The 16,377-nt window shown below is 44.1% G+C and overlaps 1 protein-coding gene across 1 annotated transcript; it reads right to left on the bottom strand.

Moving 5' to 3' along the window:
* Positions 1–210: 210 nt before the first annotated feature.
* LOC130514319 (semaphorin-4B-like) lies at positions 211–10,350 on the bottom strand. Its single transcript, XM_057013851.1, has 4 exons — positions 10,226–10,350; positions 4,369–4,529; positions 4,153–4,215; positions 211–3,669 (listed from the first exon to the last, which is right to left on the bottom strand). The coding sequence occupies exons 1-4, from the start codon at positions 10,344–10,346 to the stop codon at positions 3,544–3,546; spliced, it is 471 nt and encodes a 156-aa protein (XP_056869831.1). The 5' UTR covers positions 10,347–10,350; the 3' UTR covers positions 211–3,543.
* Positions 10,351–16,377: the final 6,027 nt, after the last annotated feature.

The raw sequence follows: 16,377 nt of genomic DNA, 5'->3' as shown, positions 1-16,377 counted from the left end.
CACTGTATTGATACTGTGTTGGTCACCCGATAGTGACCCCTGCAGTAGTTATAAAATGATTGCAGGTAAAGGAATTCCTTGTTTGCTAAACTGAGTTGGTATGTAAAATATAGCAAATTTGAGTTACAATTCAGAGTTACAATTTCTTACTTATGTACACACATTCTTTGTTAACTTAACTGTTAAATCATATGAAATAATACAAAAAAGTGATTAGTTTATGAATTTTTATTGGGGAACAAAAGTTTTTGGAGGTGATTTCTCCTCTTAGACACCAGCTCCCCAGCCTTAGAAAATACTCTTTCACACGGTACAGATGACGATGGTGAGCAGAGAGTTTTAAGTGCAAGTTGATGCAGATGTGGATATGTTTTCTGGTTCTGTCACGAGTATCTGCCAATTCTTCATTGCCATGCCGAGCTCTATAATGCCTCAGCATTGATGAAGTGCTCCTATTGATGTAAGAGAGCTCTGTGGAGCAGAGCCGACACTTCACCTACAATAACATAAAAAGTTACAAACAATTCAAACCTCTTACTAGAACAGAGTAAAGACTAAGGTGGCACATTGCAAATTCTACTTCACGTAAAGTGGTGAAATCAAATGAGTGAAATCTTCAGCGCTGGTCACTTTGAACGTACAGTACACTGAGGCTGAAAATCATTGTACAATTTCATCAAACAGGTAGTAGAAAGGAATCTTGGTAATCTGTTCATCAATTCTGTGATACCAGCATCAATTCTAGTGTCTAGGCCAGTATTGATTAATTTCTTCTGGATGAGATTAAACAGATCACTTTGACTTTGAACCACTGCAGAAAAAGTCAATTTATAGGAGAATTCCAGATGGAATTCTTTCACTTTCCACTCACCATATTCAAGTCGGAGGATTTTACAAAATCCAAAATTATATTTGATGGGAAAAATATATCACACCTGGTCAATGAAAATGTTTGAAATTGGCACTTCCACAGAGCTCAGTTTCTTCCTGGAATTACAGAACAAAAGACTGTGACTTTTCCCACTCTTCCTTATGTTTATACATCTTGCAGCTCACCCTTGTGATGTCATGGTCATAACTGTTGCACAACAATTATGCGCCAATTGAAACTTTAGATGTCTCCAAGGGTTCCTACCCCTACAACATCCAGAGCCTTAAGGAACTCTGGGCGGGTCTCATCCACCCCTAGGGCCTTGCCACTGAGTAGTTTTTTGACTACCACGGCAACTTCAGCCCCAGAGATACAAGAGCCTGTCCCCAGATCCCCAGGCTCTGCTTCCTCACTGGAAGGCGCGTTGGTGGGATTAAGGAGGTCTTCGAAGTATTCCTTCCACCGATCCACAACATCCAGATTTGAGGTCAGCAGCGCACCATCACCACTATACACAGTGCACTGCTTCCCCTTCCTCAGATGCCGGATGGTGGTCCAGAACCTTTTCGAAGCCATCCTAAGTCATTCTCCATGGCCTCACCGAACTCTTTCCATGCCCAGGTCTTTGCCTCGGCAACCGCCGTAGCTGCACTCCGCTTGGCCTGCCACCCCTACCCGTTGCCTCTCACCATTGGTAACTCCAGAGTGGTCGAGAGTCCAACCCCTCTCGAGAAGACTGGTTCCAGAGCCCTTGCTATGCGTCGAGGTGAGGCCGACTATATCTAGTCGGAACTTCTCAACCTCGCACACCACCTCAGGCTCCTTTCCCATCAGAGGGGTGACATTCCACGTCCCTAGAGCTAGTTTCTGCAGCCAAGGATCAGACCACCATCGTCCCTGCCTTCGGCCACACCCAACACCCAATGCACCCAACCCCCTTGGCCCCTCCTGCAGGTGGTGAGTCCACGGGAAGGGGGGTCCCATGTTGCCTCTTCGGGCTGTGCCCAGCCGAACTCCATGGGCAGAGGTCCGGCCAGCAGGCGCTCACCAACGTGCCTCGCCCCCAGGCCTGGCTCCAGGAGGGGGCCCCGGTGATCCGAGTCCAGGCAAAGGAAACTTGGGACCGATAATCTTTCTCTTCATTAGGGGGTCATGGATGTTGTAGGGCTGTCGTGGTTGACACGATTCTACAACATCGCGTGGACATCCGGGGCGGTGCCGCTGGATTGGCAGACTGGGGTGGTAGTCGCTCTTTTTAAGAAGGGGGACCGGAGGGTGTGTTCAAACTATAGGGGAATCACACTCCTCAGCCTCCCTGGTAAGGTCTATTCAGGGTTACTGTAGAGTAGGGTCCGCCGGATAGTCGAACCTCGGATTCAGGAGAAGCAATGTGGTTTTCGTCCTGGGCGTGGAACGGTGGACCAGCTCTACACCCTCAGCAGGGTCTTTGAGGGTGCATGGGAGTTTGCCCAACCAATCCACATGTGTTTTGTGGACTTGGAGAAGGCATTCGACCGTGACCGGGGGGTCCTGTGGGGAGTCCTCCAAGAGTATGGGGTGCTGGGTCCCTGATATAGGCCGTCCGCTCCCTGTACGATCAGTGTCAGAGTTTGGTCCGCATTGCTGGCAGTAAGTCAAACTCGTTTCCAGTGAGGGTTGGTCTCCGCCAGGGCTGCCCTTTGTCACCAATTCTGTTCATAACTTTTATGGACAGAATTTCTAGGTGCAGTCATGGTGTTGAGAAGGTCCGGTTTGGTGACCTCGGGATCGGGTCTCTGCTCTTTGCAGATGATGTGGTCCTGTTGGCGTCATCGGCCCGTGACCTCCAACTATCGCTGGATCGGTTCGCCGCCAAGTGTGAAGCCCTGGACACCTCCCTGGTGAGGTGCCCAGGAAGACCCAGGACATGCTGGAAAGACTATGTCTCTCGACTGGTCTGGGAATGCCTGGGGATTCCCCCGGACGAGCTGGAAGAAGTAGCTGGAGAGAGGGAAGTCTGGGCCTCTCTGCTTAGGCTGATGCCCCCGCGACCCGACCCCAGATAAGCGGTGGAAGATGGATGTATGGATCCTACACCACAGTGGAGCGAGAGAACCAAGAGAATTGGTTCCTTTAAGGTGCCTACCCCCAGAAATCCCCCTTTGGCTTATAAAAATGTCTATCTTATTGTAGAATCATGTGTGTTATTTGTCTTGTACATTTGCTTGACTCGTCATAAAATCCCCTTAGTTTTGATAATGGCAATACCAATAAAGTGTTTCTGTTGTAGTTCTTAGAGAATGCAGCACTGGTATGAATGCTCTGTGTGACAAACACACAGTGTGAATTCCAGTCAGGAGCTTAAAGTCCTGCCAAGGAAACCTTCCCTCTAGAATGCCCCCTTTTCAAGAGGAGACTGTGCTTGTGTGTGTGTGTGTGTGTGTGTGTATCAATGTCATCTTGCTGCCAGTTACCATTACTCGCAGATTTAGTCCTCTGCCAAATAAACATATCTACTGCTTCTCTTCCACTGAAAAGCTCATGACTTGATTGCTCTGAATGCATGAGCAGCATTTGGATACTGTCCAATATTATCATGGTGGTTAAGAGAGTTCCAATTCTCAAACATGCCCAAAATAAATATGAAAAAGCTGTAAATGTGTGAAGTTAATGGAAATGGAGGGGAGAAGATTTTAGCAGAATGAGAGGTCATCACTTACTATGTAGGCACAAACAGGACTAAAGGCATAGGTGCCACACACATAGAGATGAGTGCTGTTCATTCGCAGGAGAATTTTAATGTAATTGAAGCAATCTGTCTAAATAGGGGGAAAAAAACAGACACACAATAAGAACACCTCAATGTGTTTGTTATTGTAGACAACTCCCAAGCCTGAAATGTGGGAGCTTATAACAAGGTGCAGTCAATACTAGCACACTAGAGTGGAAGTATTGTGATCTTCTCTTCTGCATGCTGCTGGAAAAACCCTTTCAGTCATCTCAATAACACCACACACCTACATTTAGGTAGAAAGTATGGTTTGTTGCCCAGGGATACGACCATGAGAGACAACAAGTTAAACACCAGAGAGAGCGAAAGAGGCAGTCCACAAAAAGCAATTTTCTGGTGAGCCTATGCACTTGATGAATCTATTTATGACTGTTGTAGAAGTTTGTTGAGACAGAAGTTAAGTTATTTTCACAATTCAACATTGAGTATTAAGTATATGTTGTAAAAGAAAAGCAGAGCATTAAATACTGTCATATAAACCTATTTCCCAGAGGTGTCTTTGTTCTCTCACCTCCAGGTTCTTTCCTTTGAAGCTACATTCCTCCCTTTTTCCAGGAGGCGTGCCCCACATCAGCTGAAGAGGAAAGAGAAAAATCTAACATTGCCAAATCCAGTCAAATGCAAAAAACTACTCAGTAGCTAGATCAGAAACACCAGTCCTGTGGTTTAAAAATAAACCAAATATAGGCAGGAATGATACATTTCACACACAAAGAATCAGACGTACGTTCTTCTGCAGTTTAGTCTTGCTGATGTCCGAGAGGCTGAGAGCGAACAGCGCCTCTCGCGCACCAACGTACAACATGTCATCCTCCTGGCTAAGCAGCAACAAAGTGTAATTTAAGATGCCGTCCACAGAGAACCTTTTGGCCAACCTCTCATTTGCATCTGGAAGCAGCAGGAAACGCATGTGATTATCAAGGCACAGTTGGATAGAAGAAGCAGGAACAGAGCGGTCCAGAACACTCTCCTATATGGACGGGACCAAACTCTGATAACAAGGTAACAAAGCATTCTGATTTCTTAATTCTACAATACATCTAAGGTGTCACAACAGGAAACATTTTGAATCCACAACATGCAGAGATATATAGTAATAACTATTGAATGCATGAATGCAATAACTTGACAGAAACCAATTTGGATACATTTTGTTGTGATCCATTAAACGCAATGACCTGTGCTGGGGTCCCTAACCCAAGCACATGTGTGCTCCCCATCCCAAGCCGCTGAGGATTACAGACTCAATTTGCGTGTCCAAAAAAGATTACTGGCTCATAGTCTTTAACACATATTTGCTGTAGCTGAGGTGTTTAAATTGCAAAGTTGGAGTTGGAAACGTGTCTCATATATAACCAACAAACTGAACTTAATATAAAGCACAGAGAGAAAGAAACAGATGACATAACTTATTACCAGCATTTCAGGTAATGTAACATTTATGACACAAAATATCCAATTTTCTACATGTCCCAATACAAAAGTTTCATCACACACTTGAGACATTGTTCAGCTCGTTGTCTTTTTGTTAAAGTGAAAGCCAGCTGCACAAAAAAACACCAAAAATCAAATCTGAAGGCCTTTTCAGCTCTGCATACCTTACTGCACACAACAATGTGGAATCTGGAGTCAATAAAAAGAGGGGCCTGGATATAAAATCCAGAGAGAAGACAAACTTCCAGAAATCCTATTGTCTTTTTTTTTTTGAGAAACTTGTTTCTTGCTGTGTTGCTGAGAGTTCTGCTTGGTCCCAGGAGGCCCTACAGTTGCCACACAAAAGGGCTGATGCCTCTTCGGTCAAGGGTGGGACAATATCACAGCTGGCTGTGACAGCTCTCCTGAGTTCTGGTCATTCAGTGAGAAATTCAATGTATTTCCCAAAGCATATTAAATATCTGACAAATCTCAGTAACATCTTCTTAAACCAACAATTGAATAACAAGGAGAGGTGAGCAGACACATGAAAGTTTTACTCAGAGCAGTCTCGGGATAACTCGGAAGGAGGAGTGGGAGAGGGGGCAGAGGTCAGAATTGAGTGGGAGTTGTGGTAACCAAGAAGATTGCATTGAGATGCTGAACAATGGGAACATGTGCAAAATGGGTTTCAAAAAATATTTTTCCAAGGCAAGAGATTGACTTTTGTGAATAGCGGAAAGTCAGAGTACCGGTAAGTAAGAGACATCAGTGAAAAGTCAAGCTGCAGGGACTTCAAACTACTTTGGGATTTGGTCTTTTTCTTTGCATTACCTGATGTGGTAGATAGGACTGATTTTTAAATGCTTGCTGCAGAATGCTAGGCACCTGTGGGCCATTTCATAGCCTGGATCCAAATTCATGAATCACCTGCCTGTTTAATCGGCTGGCTGTCACCAATCTTAGCCCTCAACTACTTCTAATCCTCATCAAGTCACACCTACTATCAATCTGGCTGCTTTATTGCTGATGCTAAATAATCCTGAGACTCCAGGTCAGCCTGGAACTCAAACTGTGTTTACTGACCTTAGTTCTCCCTCCCTATAATGTCATCCGGGCTGAAATGGAAGCTGCGAAAAAAATTTGCTCAATGGACCCAACTAAGGAAACAGTAATCAAAATTGATAGTCTTTGTCCACTGGCTCAAAGAAAACTCAGCAAAGAGATTCAGTTTAATTTCTGCATCTTATTCATTTGAGATTATTTAAACAAATGGAGGTAAAGCAGGTAGGGCTAAGAAATTTTCTCAGAGGATTTCTGGTGAGTAACTACAATTACAAAAATATTCCCTTTCTAGTAAAAGAAACAATGATCAGTCGAGTTTTAACAGATGCTCAGAGCCTGACTCAGTTTCAGGCAAAATAATATTCTTTCTTACACTAAAGATACACTAAAGAATCTATAATGCATCATATTTCTTTGTGTTTATTCATCAATGAGGTGAGCAGAGTCACACCCAACTTTGCAGAATATATATATATATATATATATATAATGCTTAATATCCTATGAGACACCTCACATTGACAGACATCATATATGTATTACTAAGAATATAGGTTGAAGGTTTATATAACTCCAGGCTTGGGGTGATTGATTGTTTGTTTATTCAGTAGGAATTCACCTGCCAAGACACTCATAAGAGTGATGAGAGGTCTTGTCTCAACCCAAGATGCGTTGCCAGTTCATAGCATGGACCTATATGTGCATTTGTGTGTTCAGTACCTTAGTCAAGGGTGCTAACTGAGACTGAGCTTTGACACATGCAACCACAGCTCTGGAGTCCATCAGTACCATGAAGTGGAGTTTGTTCCAAACTGACTGAGTTACAAGAGTGGCTGTTCTTACTCATATGTAGCAAAGGTAAATTCAAACAAATGTGAAGTGACTACAGACTGAAAAAACACTTGCTATGCAGATGGAAACTGAGACAAGTACAGCCTTGTGTTCTTGGACTGTAAGTGCAAGCTGGCAGGGATAAATCCCAGTGTTGCATATCTCATTGGGAAGGAAGAGCAGTGTACTGGTGGTGACTGACTGGAGGCCTTGTTACATGTAAGGGCCACATGCATGTTTAGTGACAGAATTCCACACCTTACAGATAACAGTAATAGTCTGCTGCAGTGTTTTCTGCTTTTGCTGTGGTGGCTGTGCAGCAAACGGCAGGTTACACGATCACACCCACAAAAGTAAACTGTTGCTGCAAATACAACTGAGTGCTGTAAAGCTATGAGAGGGGAAAAATATCTGATGGAGAAACAAAATATCTTTCCAATGTGCATGACAATGAGAGCATTGGATAATGAAAAATCCCCCCCCCCCCCCACACACACACACACTAAGATCTGTGCTCTGATTATCAGCTCTTACCCAACACACGCAATACAGAGTGATGTCCTGTTGTCTGAAAGCTTTTATACAATCTAGAATATTACTTACGTGCACATATGAATCAAAACTTGCCTGGTGTGTGTGTGTGTGTGTGGGGGGGGGGGGACCTGACGTCCTTTTACTTCCAGCTCTAGTTTCATGACAGTAAACTTTCCTACATCTGACCTGTAGATTATTAGGAGTCTATCAATGCACCCACTTTGAAACCTTCAACAAATGTTTGCGCAGTGCTTCCGCAGTATACACGCAGCCCAGAATATATCTGTGTGTGTGTGTGTGTGCGTGTGTGTGTGTGTGTTTGTGTGTGGTGGATAAGAAAACTGAGATGCAGCAGAATTTGTATAACATAAAGTGTAAAAATGTAATAATTTGAGGCACAGCACTTTAAAATGCTCAGCACTGAAAACATCCAACATCTCTCTCTCTTTGGGCTCAAAATCCTCTTTTCTCACCAGGATTATCAACATCACAGGCATTTCTCAGCACTTGCCAATTTCTTCAAATCAAGAGCTCTTGATTAACATCTGCAAAAAGTGATCTTTTCTGTTCATTCCCTGGAGCATGCAAGTGAAGAATACACTCAAGCCCCTGAGACAAAAGGAGCCGATGTGCTGTAATTATACCCCATTGTTGCAGCTGCTGCAGGGCTCTACACAGGCACTTGTGAGCACCACCTCTGCTGTAAGCCGCGGACTGCTTTTCTTTCAGGATCAGTGGGCGTGTCTTTGCTAGAGGTTTTTGATGGGCATTGGAGCGTGTCATGAGTATTTGGCCAGAGCAGCCCCTGACCCCTGAAACTCTTTCCCCAGTTTCAGCTATGTGATCTGCACCCTGACAAGGTCAGAGGATTAGCATGCATGACAGAATGCGGATGATATTTGAAGAACATTTACCAAATGTAAAGGGGAAGGGGGCCTGTGTAGATTATATCCTGGGCATACACTTTGGACTTGTCTGACTAGATTTTATTTTGTTATGCTGCAGCATTTTACATACAAACCTTTAGAACTTTGTATATCAGGGGACAACAATGGATTATGCACCTGTCACTTAACAATAGAATAAGATCAAAAGAAAACAGACTGCAAAGTTGGTTTAATATGAATAAGAGGAGGCAAATAATTCAAAGAGGAGGAAGAAATTCAATATTAAAGACACATTTTTAGGAAATCAAGTGATCCCAAAAAGCTCATTATCCTGCTTTTATTATAATCAGTAAAATGGAAAACAAGGATGAAACCAAATCAGGTGGACTATAACAGCTTACCTCTAAATAGTTTTTTATGGTTTTTAATGTGGCCAATATTTTGTTTCCTCACCCCCTCCTGCTCCTAATCCCTCATGTGAAGTGAGCGGGGTTTTTTATGGTCATTGCAGTGGCAGAGCCTGTCTGGTTTTACATTCTGTCCCACACAAAAGATCATAGTCCTCAGGTTTTTAAGCATTGCTTCAGTGTTTATCACTCCCACTCTTTTAAGGGAAACATTCTTTTAGTGACCTGTTGTGTTTCTCCATCTATGACTAACCAGATTTAAGGTCTTAAGAGGTAACCTAAAATGGGGTCTGATAAAGCCAAAGATGGGGTGGGACAAAGAGAATTGGCGTTCCTCACCTATTTGCTGTAAACAAGCTACATACTGTTTAATTGGTATATCCAAAAGATGAAATAGCTCAAAGTGGCTCGAGTATGTGAAAGCTGGTCAGTCTGAGCTACAACATCACACCTGATTGAGCTAACTGGAGACAATAAGCCTGATATTGTTGTTGCCAAAATGGAGGTGCTTCACATGCTAACTATATTCACTAACTTTCTGTATGTGAAGTTGTCCATTTAAGCCTGTTCTTTCCTGACTGCTAATCCTGTTCTGAATGGACAAAGTTGCAAAAGAGAAAGTCAGGATGAAAATGCAGGCAAAATGCAGTCTTTAAATCTTTTTAATGGATCAACCTGTTGGCTGGTGGGAACATTTTCTCCAACAACCCAGTGTGTTGAAGTACAGCAACAGTCACATCCAGCACCATTCTCATCACATGCAAATCACACAACTAAAGGCTGTTCGCTGGATAACAACAGTGCTTACACATTCATATTATAAACTATCCCAGACCTTTGCTGTGTATTGCTTCTAACTCTTATGAATGGTAATTACATGCAGTGATTAGGTTCCTGCCAAAAAGCTCATACTCAATCAGTGGATCTGTCAAAAGACATGTCACAGATTATATTTCTTAAATAAGTTGCTGCATTCAGTCAAAGATCATTAAAAAGTACCAAACCAGTAGCAAAAAGCCAACAGAAATGGAAGCAGAAGTGGATGTGCTGTGCAATATTTGCTATACTCCAGTTTTCTGGACAGTTACTGTATGTTATACCACCCACCCTCTTGTTATACCCCTTGTTGCCATTTGGTTTTGAAACACAAACAACCTACAGTTACACATGCTTGTAAAATAGATGTATTCATGATAGAAACATGAGTGTTTAGGTCTATGTACAGTGAAGTCGAACTTTTGATGGACAGCCGATTAGCAGCAATCTGTGGCTCTGCACATGGAACTTGTGAATTTGTGGCAAAGCCCTGCTCATGTGCAACACCCTACGCCCACAGTGTTCTCATTAAGAAGAGGTTGGTGCAGGTAAAGCCATTTAGTGTTACATTAAAGGCTGGTACTTAAAGGTGAAGCACAGGTGTCATTATGTGGGAAATATTTAGACTTACTGTAAGGGAAGCTGATGCGTGGTGTGACATCATCTTCAGTGGCAAACAGCACTTGAAGGCAGCCACCCAGCAGGAACGCAGCAGCCAGTAGACAGGAGAGTTTTGTAACTGATTTCCGCATGGTCGTCTGATCCTCTCACACAGACAAAAACAAATGTACTGTTCTAAGAATTCTTGGAATTCATTAAGGTCCTCCAGAAGTCACATTATCCTCCTGCAGGATGAGGGGGAGTCGATGTGTCCTTGACTTAATTCATGTACTCCCACGGGATCTTACAGATTATTTGAGAGTCGTGGCGCAGAGAACAGAATTCTTCTTGGATTAAAAACTACTTCTACTCATTCTACATCTACTCATTGTTAATTTAGAGAATCTCCAGTGGATTAAGCTCCAGTCAGTGTCCGTGCAGTAAAGTTTATTTTTGATCTGCAGAGAGAAGACATATAAATTCTTAAAATTCAGCATTAAAAGCAAGTCACATCCAGGCATGTCCAAACCCAGTCCTCGAGGGCCACAATCCAGCCGGTTTTTCTGTCCTACCAGGCTGAAAATGCATTCAGTGGGATAGAAAACCCGACTGGATTGTGGCCCTCGAGGACTGGGTTTGGACATGCCCTTTCAATTTGAGTTTTTATTTTTGTTTTTGTTTTGTTGCTATTATTTTTTATTAACACTAAGGTTGGCTATATTATGAATATGAGCAAAAGCAAGAAACTTCACCCTGATTCAGGGGCTATGAGTCCAACCAGCACCGGCTTCTAACCTCCTTCACATCAACTTTTGGCTGACAGTGCACTCCCACGTAGATGCATACTTTTAGAATGTAAACACAAGAAAGCACTGGAGTGTGTACTTGCCACTGCTCCCAGAAGACCTTCTTCACATGTTAAAAAAGCCACTTTGATCCAGCTAGTTTGCCCACAATCTTATAGGCTGGTAGCAGGAAAACTACAGACCGACTGACGCTTGATGACAAACTGTTCCCCTTATCAAGATAATGGCAAGGACTGCGTGAGTATTGCGTCACTTCCTGTCTCCTCTATCGTTCGTTGGTTGCATTGTGCACGGGGTGCCGTATTCATTTAATATTGAACACTTGGTGTGTTGTATTCACTTAATATTAAACACTTGGTGTGTTGTATTCACTTTACTTAAAATTTTGAACACTTGGGACATTCTAGTCACCTGGTATCAACAGTGAGAAACAACCCATATTAAACAAATACAGGGCTTCGCCGATCACTAGCGTTAGCATGGCCTCACCGTCTGTTTCACCCGGTGTCTTTGTTCAGCGTGCAAAATGTTTAGTTACTCCTCTGCCTCCCTTAGTGAAGGGAATAGGTGCAGAAAGTGTAGTTTATTTATGGCTATGGAGGCGAGACTTAGCGAGCTTGAGACGCGGTTCCGCAGTTTGGAGTTAGCTGGACTTGCGTCAAGTAGCCAGGGTAAGCTAGCTGCTGCGGAGCCGTCTAGCGTAACTACAGCTAGCGGTCCCCCGGCAGCAGCCGAGCAGCCGGCTAGCCAGGGCGGCTGGGTGACGGTTCGCAGGAAGCGTAGCCCAAAACAAAGGCCCACGGTGCACCACCAACCGCTTCCCGTGGCTAACCGCTTTTCCCCACTCGGCGACACACCCGCTGAGAAACCGACCCTGGTAATTGGCGACTCTGTTTTGCGCCACGTGAAGCCAACTCCAGCGACCATAGTTAGGTGCATTCCGGGGGCCAGAGCGGGCGACATAGAAGCAAATTTATGGCTGCTGGCGAGACGTAATCGTAAATTTGGTAAAGTTATTATTCACGTCGGAGCCAACGACACCCGGCTTCGTCAGTCGGAGGTCACTAAAATTAACTTGAAGTCGGTGTGTAACTACGCAAAAACGATGTCGGACTCCGTAGCATTCTCTGGTCCCCTCCCCAATCTGGCCAGCGATGAGATGTTTAGCCGCATGTCATCGCTTCGTCGCTGGCTGTCACGGTGGTGCCCCGAAAACCAGGTGGCCTTTATAGACAATTGGAGCACCTTTTGGGGAAAACCTGGTCTGATTAGGAGAGACGGTGTCCATCCCACACGAGATGGTGCTTCTCTCATTTCTAGTAATCTGGCTAATTTTATTAGACCCAAAGTGACCTGACAATCCAGGGTCCAGACCAGGATGCAGAGTTGTAGTCTTACACACCTCTCTGCTGCTTCCTTTGAACCCTCATCCACCAACAATAATATATTTAACACTATAGAGGTAGTCTCTGTTCCACGGTTAAAAGTTCACCAAACACAGAGCAGGGGAGCGGTCAATCACCAAAATCTTATTAAAATTAATACTGAAGCACAAGTTGGAGAAACTAATATCACAATTAAATGTGGACTGTTAAATATTAGATCTCTTTTGTGTAAATCCCTGTTAGTGCATGACCTGATAGCGGATCATCACATTGATTTATTTTGTCTTACTGAGACCTGGCTTCAGGAGGAGGAGTATGTGAGCTTAAATGAATCTACTCCTCCTACCCATCTTAATTATCATATTCCACGTGTTACTGGTCGAGGAGGGGGAGTGGCAGCAATCTATCACTCCAAGTTATTAATTAATCCCAGACCAAAACATAGCTTCAGTTCATTTGAAAGCCTGACTCTTGGCATCACTCATCTGAACTGGAGGACAGAAAAGCCACTTCTGTTTGTAGTTGTATATCGGCCCCCTGCTGGGCCACATTCAGAGTTCCTGTCTGAGTTCTCTGATTTCTTATCTGACTTGGTCCTTAGAACGGAAAAAGTCATTATCATTGGAGACTTTAATATCCATATGGACGTTATAAATGACAGCTTTAGAAATGGCTTCATTTCATTACTTGAGTCAGTTGGTTTCCTCCAGCAGATAAACCAACCAACTCACAGCTTTAACCACACCCTAGATCTAGTTCTGACTTGTGGTGTTGAGGTAGAACATGTGTCAGTGTTCCCTCAGAACCCAGTCTTGTCAGACCATTCTTTGATCACTTTTACATTTATGATTAAGGATTCTTCTATGCTCAGAACAAAGTCTAACTATAGCAGATGTCTTTCAGATAATGCTGTAGCTAAGTTTAAGGAAGTGATCCCTGTGCTGATCCCAGGACCACCGTGTGTTTCCCCAGGGATCAATCATTATAATCTTAGCCCTGCTGAGGTTGACTCTATTGCTGAAGGTGCAGCAACCTCACTGAGAATCACACTTGACTCTGTTGCCCCCCTGAAAAAGAAAATAGTAACTCAGAGGAGGTGTGCCCCCTGGTATAATTCACATATCAGGACCCTCAAGCAGAAAGCGCGAACACTGGAAAGGAAGTGGCATTCTTGTAAAATAGACAGCTACCATGTAGCCTGGAAAGACTGTCTATTAGTTTACAAAAAGGCCCTTCGCAAGCCTAGAACAGCTTATTTTTCTTCTTCGATTGAGGAAAATAAGAACAACCCCAGGTTTCTTTTCAGCACTGTGGCCAAATTAACCAAGAGTCACAGTGTTTTAGATCCACGTATCCCTTCTTCCCTGAGTGGTGAAGACTTCATGAGCTTCTTCACTGATAAAGTTCTAGCTATCAGAGAGAAAGCTAACCAGGCCATCCCAACAACTGGACCATCACCAGATGTGCCGACTGTGGGAACATACAGGGTCTCCAACGAGCCCTTAAGCTCCTTCAGCCCTATATATTTTTCTGAGGCGTCATCGCTAATTCAGAAATCCAAGACCACCACGTGTCTTTTAGATCCCATCCCAACACACCTGTTGAAGGATGTTTTACCATTGATAGGCAGTTCTATCCTGGACCAGATAAATGGTTCTTTAGTGTCAGGTTATGTACCCCGGTCCTACAAGGTGGCAGTGATTAAGCCATTGCTTAAAAAACCATCACTGGATCCTGATGTCTTAGCAAATTATAGGCCAATATCCAACCTTCCTTTTATCTCTAAAGTTCTAGAGAAGGTGGTGGTGACTCAGTTACTGGAGCACCTGCAGAGAAACAGCCTGTTTGAGATGTTTCAGTCAGGCTTTAGAGCTCACCACAGCACAGAAACAGCACTTCTTAAAGTCACTAATGACCTTCTCATAGCTTCTGATCATGGACTGGTCTCTATGCTGGTTCTGCTGGACCTCAGTGCTGCTTTTGATAGAGTTGATCACAGCATCCTGTTACAGAGACTGGAACATGTGATTGGGATTAAAGGGACAGCACTAGACTGGTTTAGATCATACTTATCTGATAGATACCAGTTTGCCCATGTCCATGGTGTTCCCTCCTGATACAGTAGGGTTAGCCATGGAGTTCCTCAAGGTTCTGTACTCGGACCAATCCTCTTCACATTGTACATGCTTCCCTTAGGGAACATTATTCGGCAGCATGGGATAAATTTTCATTGTTATGCTGATGACACTCAGCTCTATTTATCCATGAAACCCGAGGAGACAGAGAAGTTAGTGAAGCTCCAGACCTGTCTTAAAGACATAAAGTCCTGGATGTCTTCAAATTTCCTCCTCCTTAACCCAGGAAGAACTGAGGTCATGGTGTTTGGTCCTGAACCTCTCAGGGATAGATTAGATCACATGATCACTCTAGACGGTATCTCATTAACATCTAGTCTCTCTGTGAGGAATCTAGGAGTAACTTTTGATCAAAATCTCTCCTTCAACTCACACATTAAATTAGTCTCTAGAAGTGCCTTTTTTCACCTGAGGAACATCACAAAGATCAGGAAGCTGCTGACGCGGCATGATGCTGAAAAGTTAGTCCATGCATTTGTTACTTCCAGGCTGGACTACTGTAACTCTTTATTATCAGGGTGTCCAAACAACTCTTTAAGAAGCCTCCAGTTGATCCAAAATGCTGCAGCCAGAGTTCTGACAGGTATTGACAAAAGAGATCATATTACTCATGTACTGGCGTCGCTTCATTGGCTGCCCGTTAAATTTAGAATAATTTTTAAAACCCTTCTCTTGACCTACAAGGTCCTCAGAGGCCTAGCTCCATCCTACCTGGAGGAGCTAGTGATACCTTACCAGCCCAATAAACCGCTCTGCTCTCAGAATGCTGGTCTACTTGTGGTTCCCAGAGTTTCCAGGAGTAGAATGGGGGGCCGAGCATTTAGCTACCAGGCCCCCCTTCTATGGAACCAGCTCCCTGTCCAGGTACGGGAGGCTGACTCCATCGCTACTTTTAAGATCAGACTCAAAACCTACCTCTTTGAAAAAGCTTATTGTTACTAATTCAGTAGTTCCAGTTACTATCATAGACAGACAAATTATCATACTTAGGGGGTCGTCTAATCGTTAGGTCACATCTTAGTTATGCTGTTATAGGCCAAGGCTGCCGGGGTCCGGAAACATGATCACCTGACAGGCCTCTGTCACTCCACTGGGTCATGGTTTCCTCTCCTCTCCTCTCCTCTCCTCTCCTCTCCTCTCCTCTCCTCTCCTCTCCTCTCCTCTCCTTTCCTTTCCTTTCCTCTCCTCATCAAGCAGACTAGTTATGCTGATTCTTGTGTAGTTTTTCTGCTTCTCCCCCCCCCATGTCTATTTATTTACAGGTATCGCCGCCCTCGGAGCTGCATAATGACCTCCGGCCCCGCTGAAGTGATTGTGCATCATATTTTTTGTGTGTGTTTCTGTGCTCTGTGCCTCTCCTCTCCCTCTCCCTCCCTCTCCTCTCTCTCCTCTCTCCTCTCCTCTCCTCCTCTCCTCTCCTCTCTCCTCTCCTCTCCCCTCCTTCTCCTTTTCCTCTCCTCTCCTCTTCTTTCCTCTCCTCTTTCCCCTCCTCCTCCTTCTCCTCTCCTCTACCTCCCCTTCACGCTACTTCTCTCCTCTACCCCTCTCCTCTCCTCTCCCACCTATCCTATCCTCTACCTGTCCTCCCCTTTCTCCTCTCTCTTTACCCAGCTGGCCATCAGCAGGAGGGTCCCCCTACATGAGCCTGGTCCTGCTCAAGGTTTCTTCCTGTTAAAGGGGAGTTTTTCCTTGCCACTGTTGCTTGTCTGGGGTCAGGCCCTGGGATTCTGGAAAGCGCCTTGAAACAATTTTGATTGTATAAGACGCTATATAAATAAAGATTGATTGATTGATTGATTGACTCACCTCTTCTGTGTGAGGGCTGAAAAAAACATTAGTCCAAATAAAAGCCATTTT

Source organism: Takifugu flavidus, chromosome 2 (genome assembly GCF_003711565.1).
Source record: "Takifugu flavidus isolate HTHZ2018 chromosome 2, ASM371156v2, whole genome shotgun sequence".
In the NCBI taxonomy this organism is placed as follows: Eukaryota; Metazoa; Chordata; class Actinopteri; order Tetraodontiformes; family Tetraodontidae; genus Takifugu; species Takifugu flavidus.
Note: the sequence above shows the minus strand (reverse complement) of the source record. Positions and strands in the feature narration are given on the sequence as shown.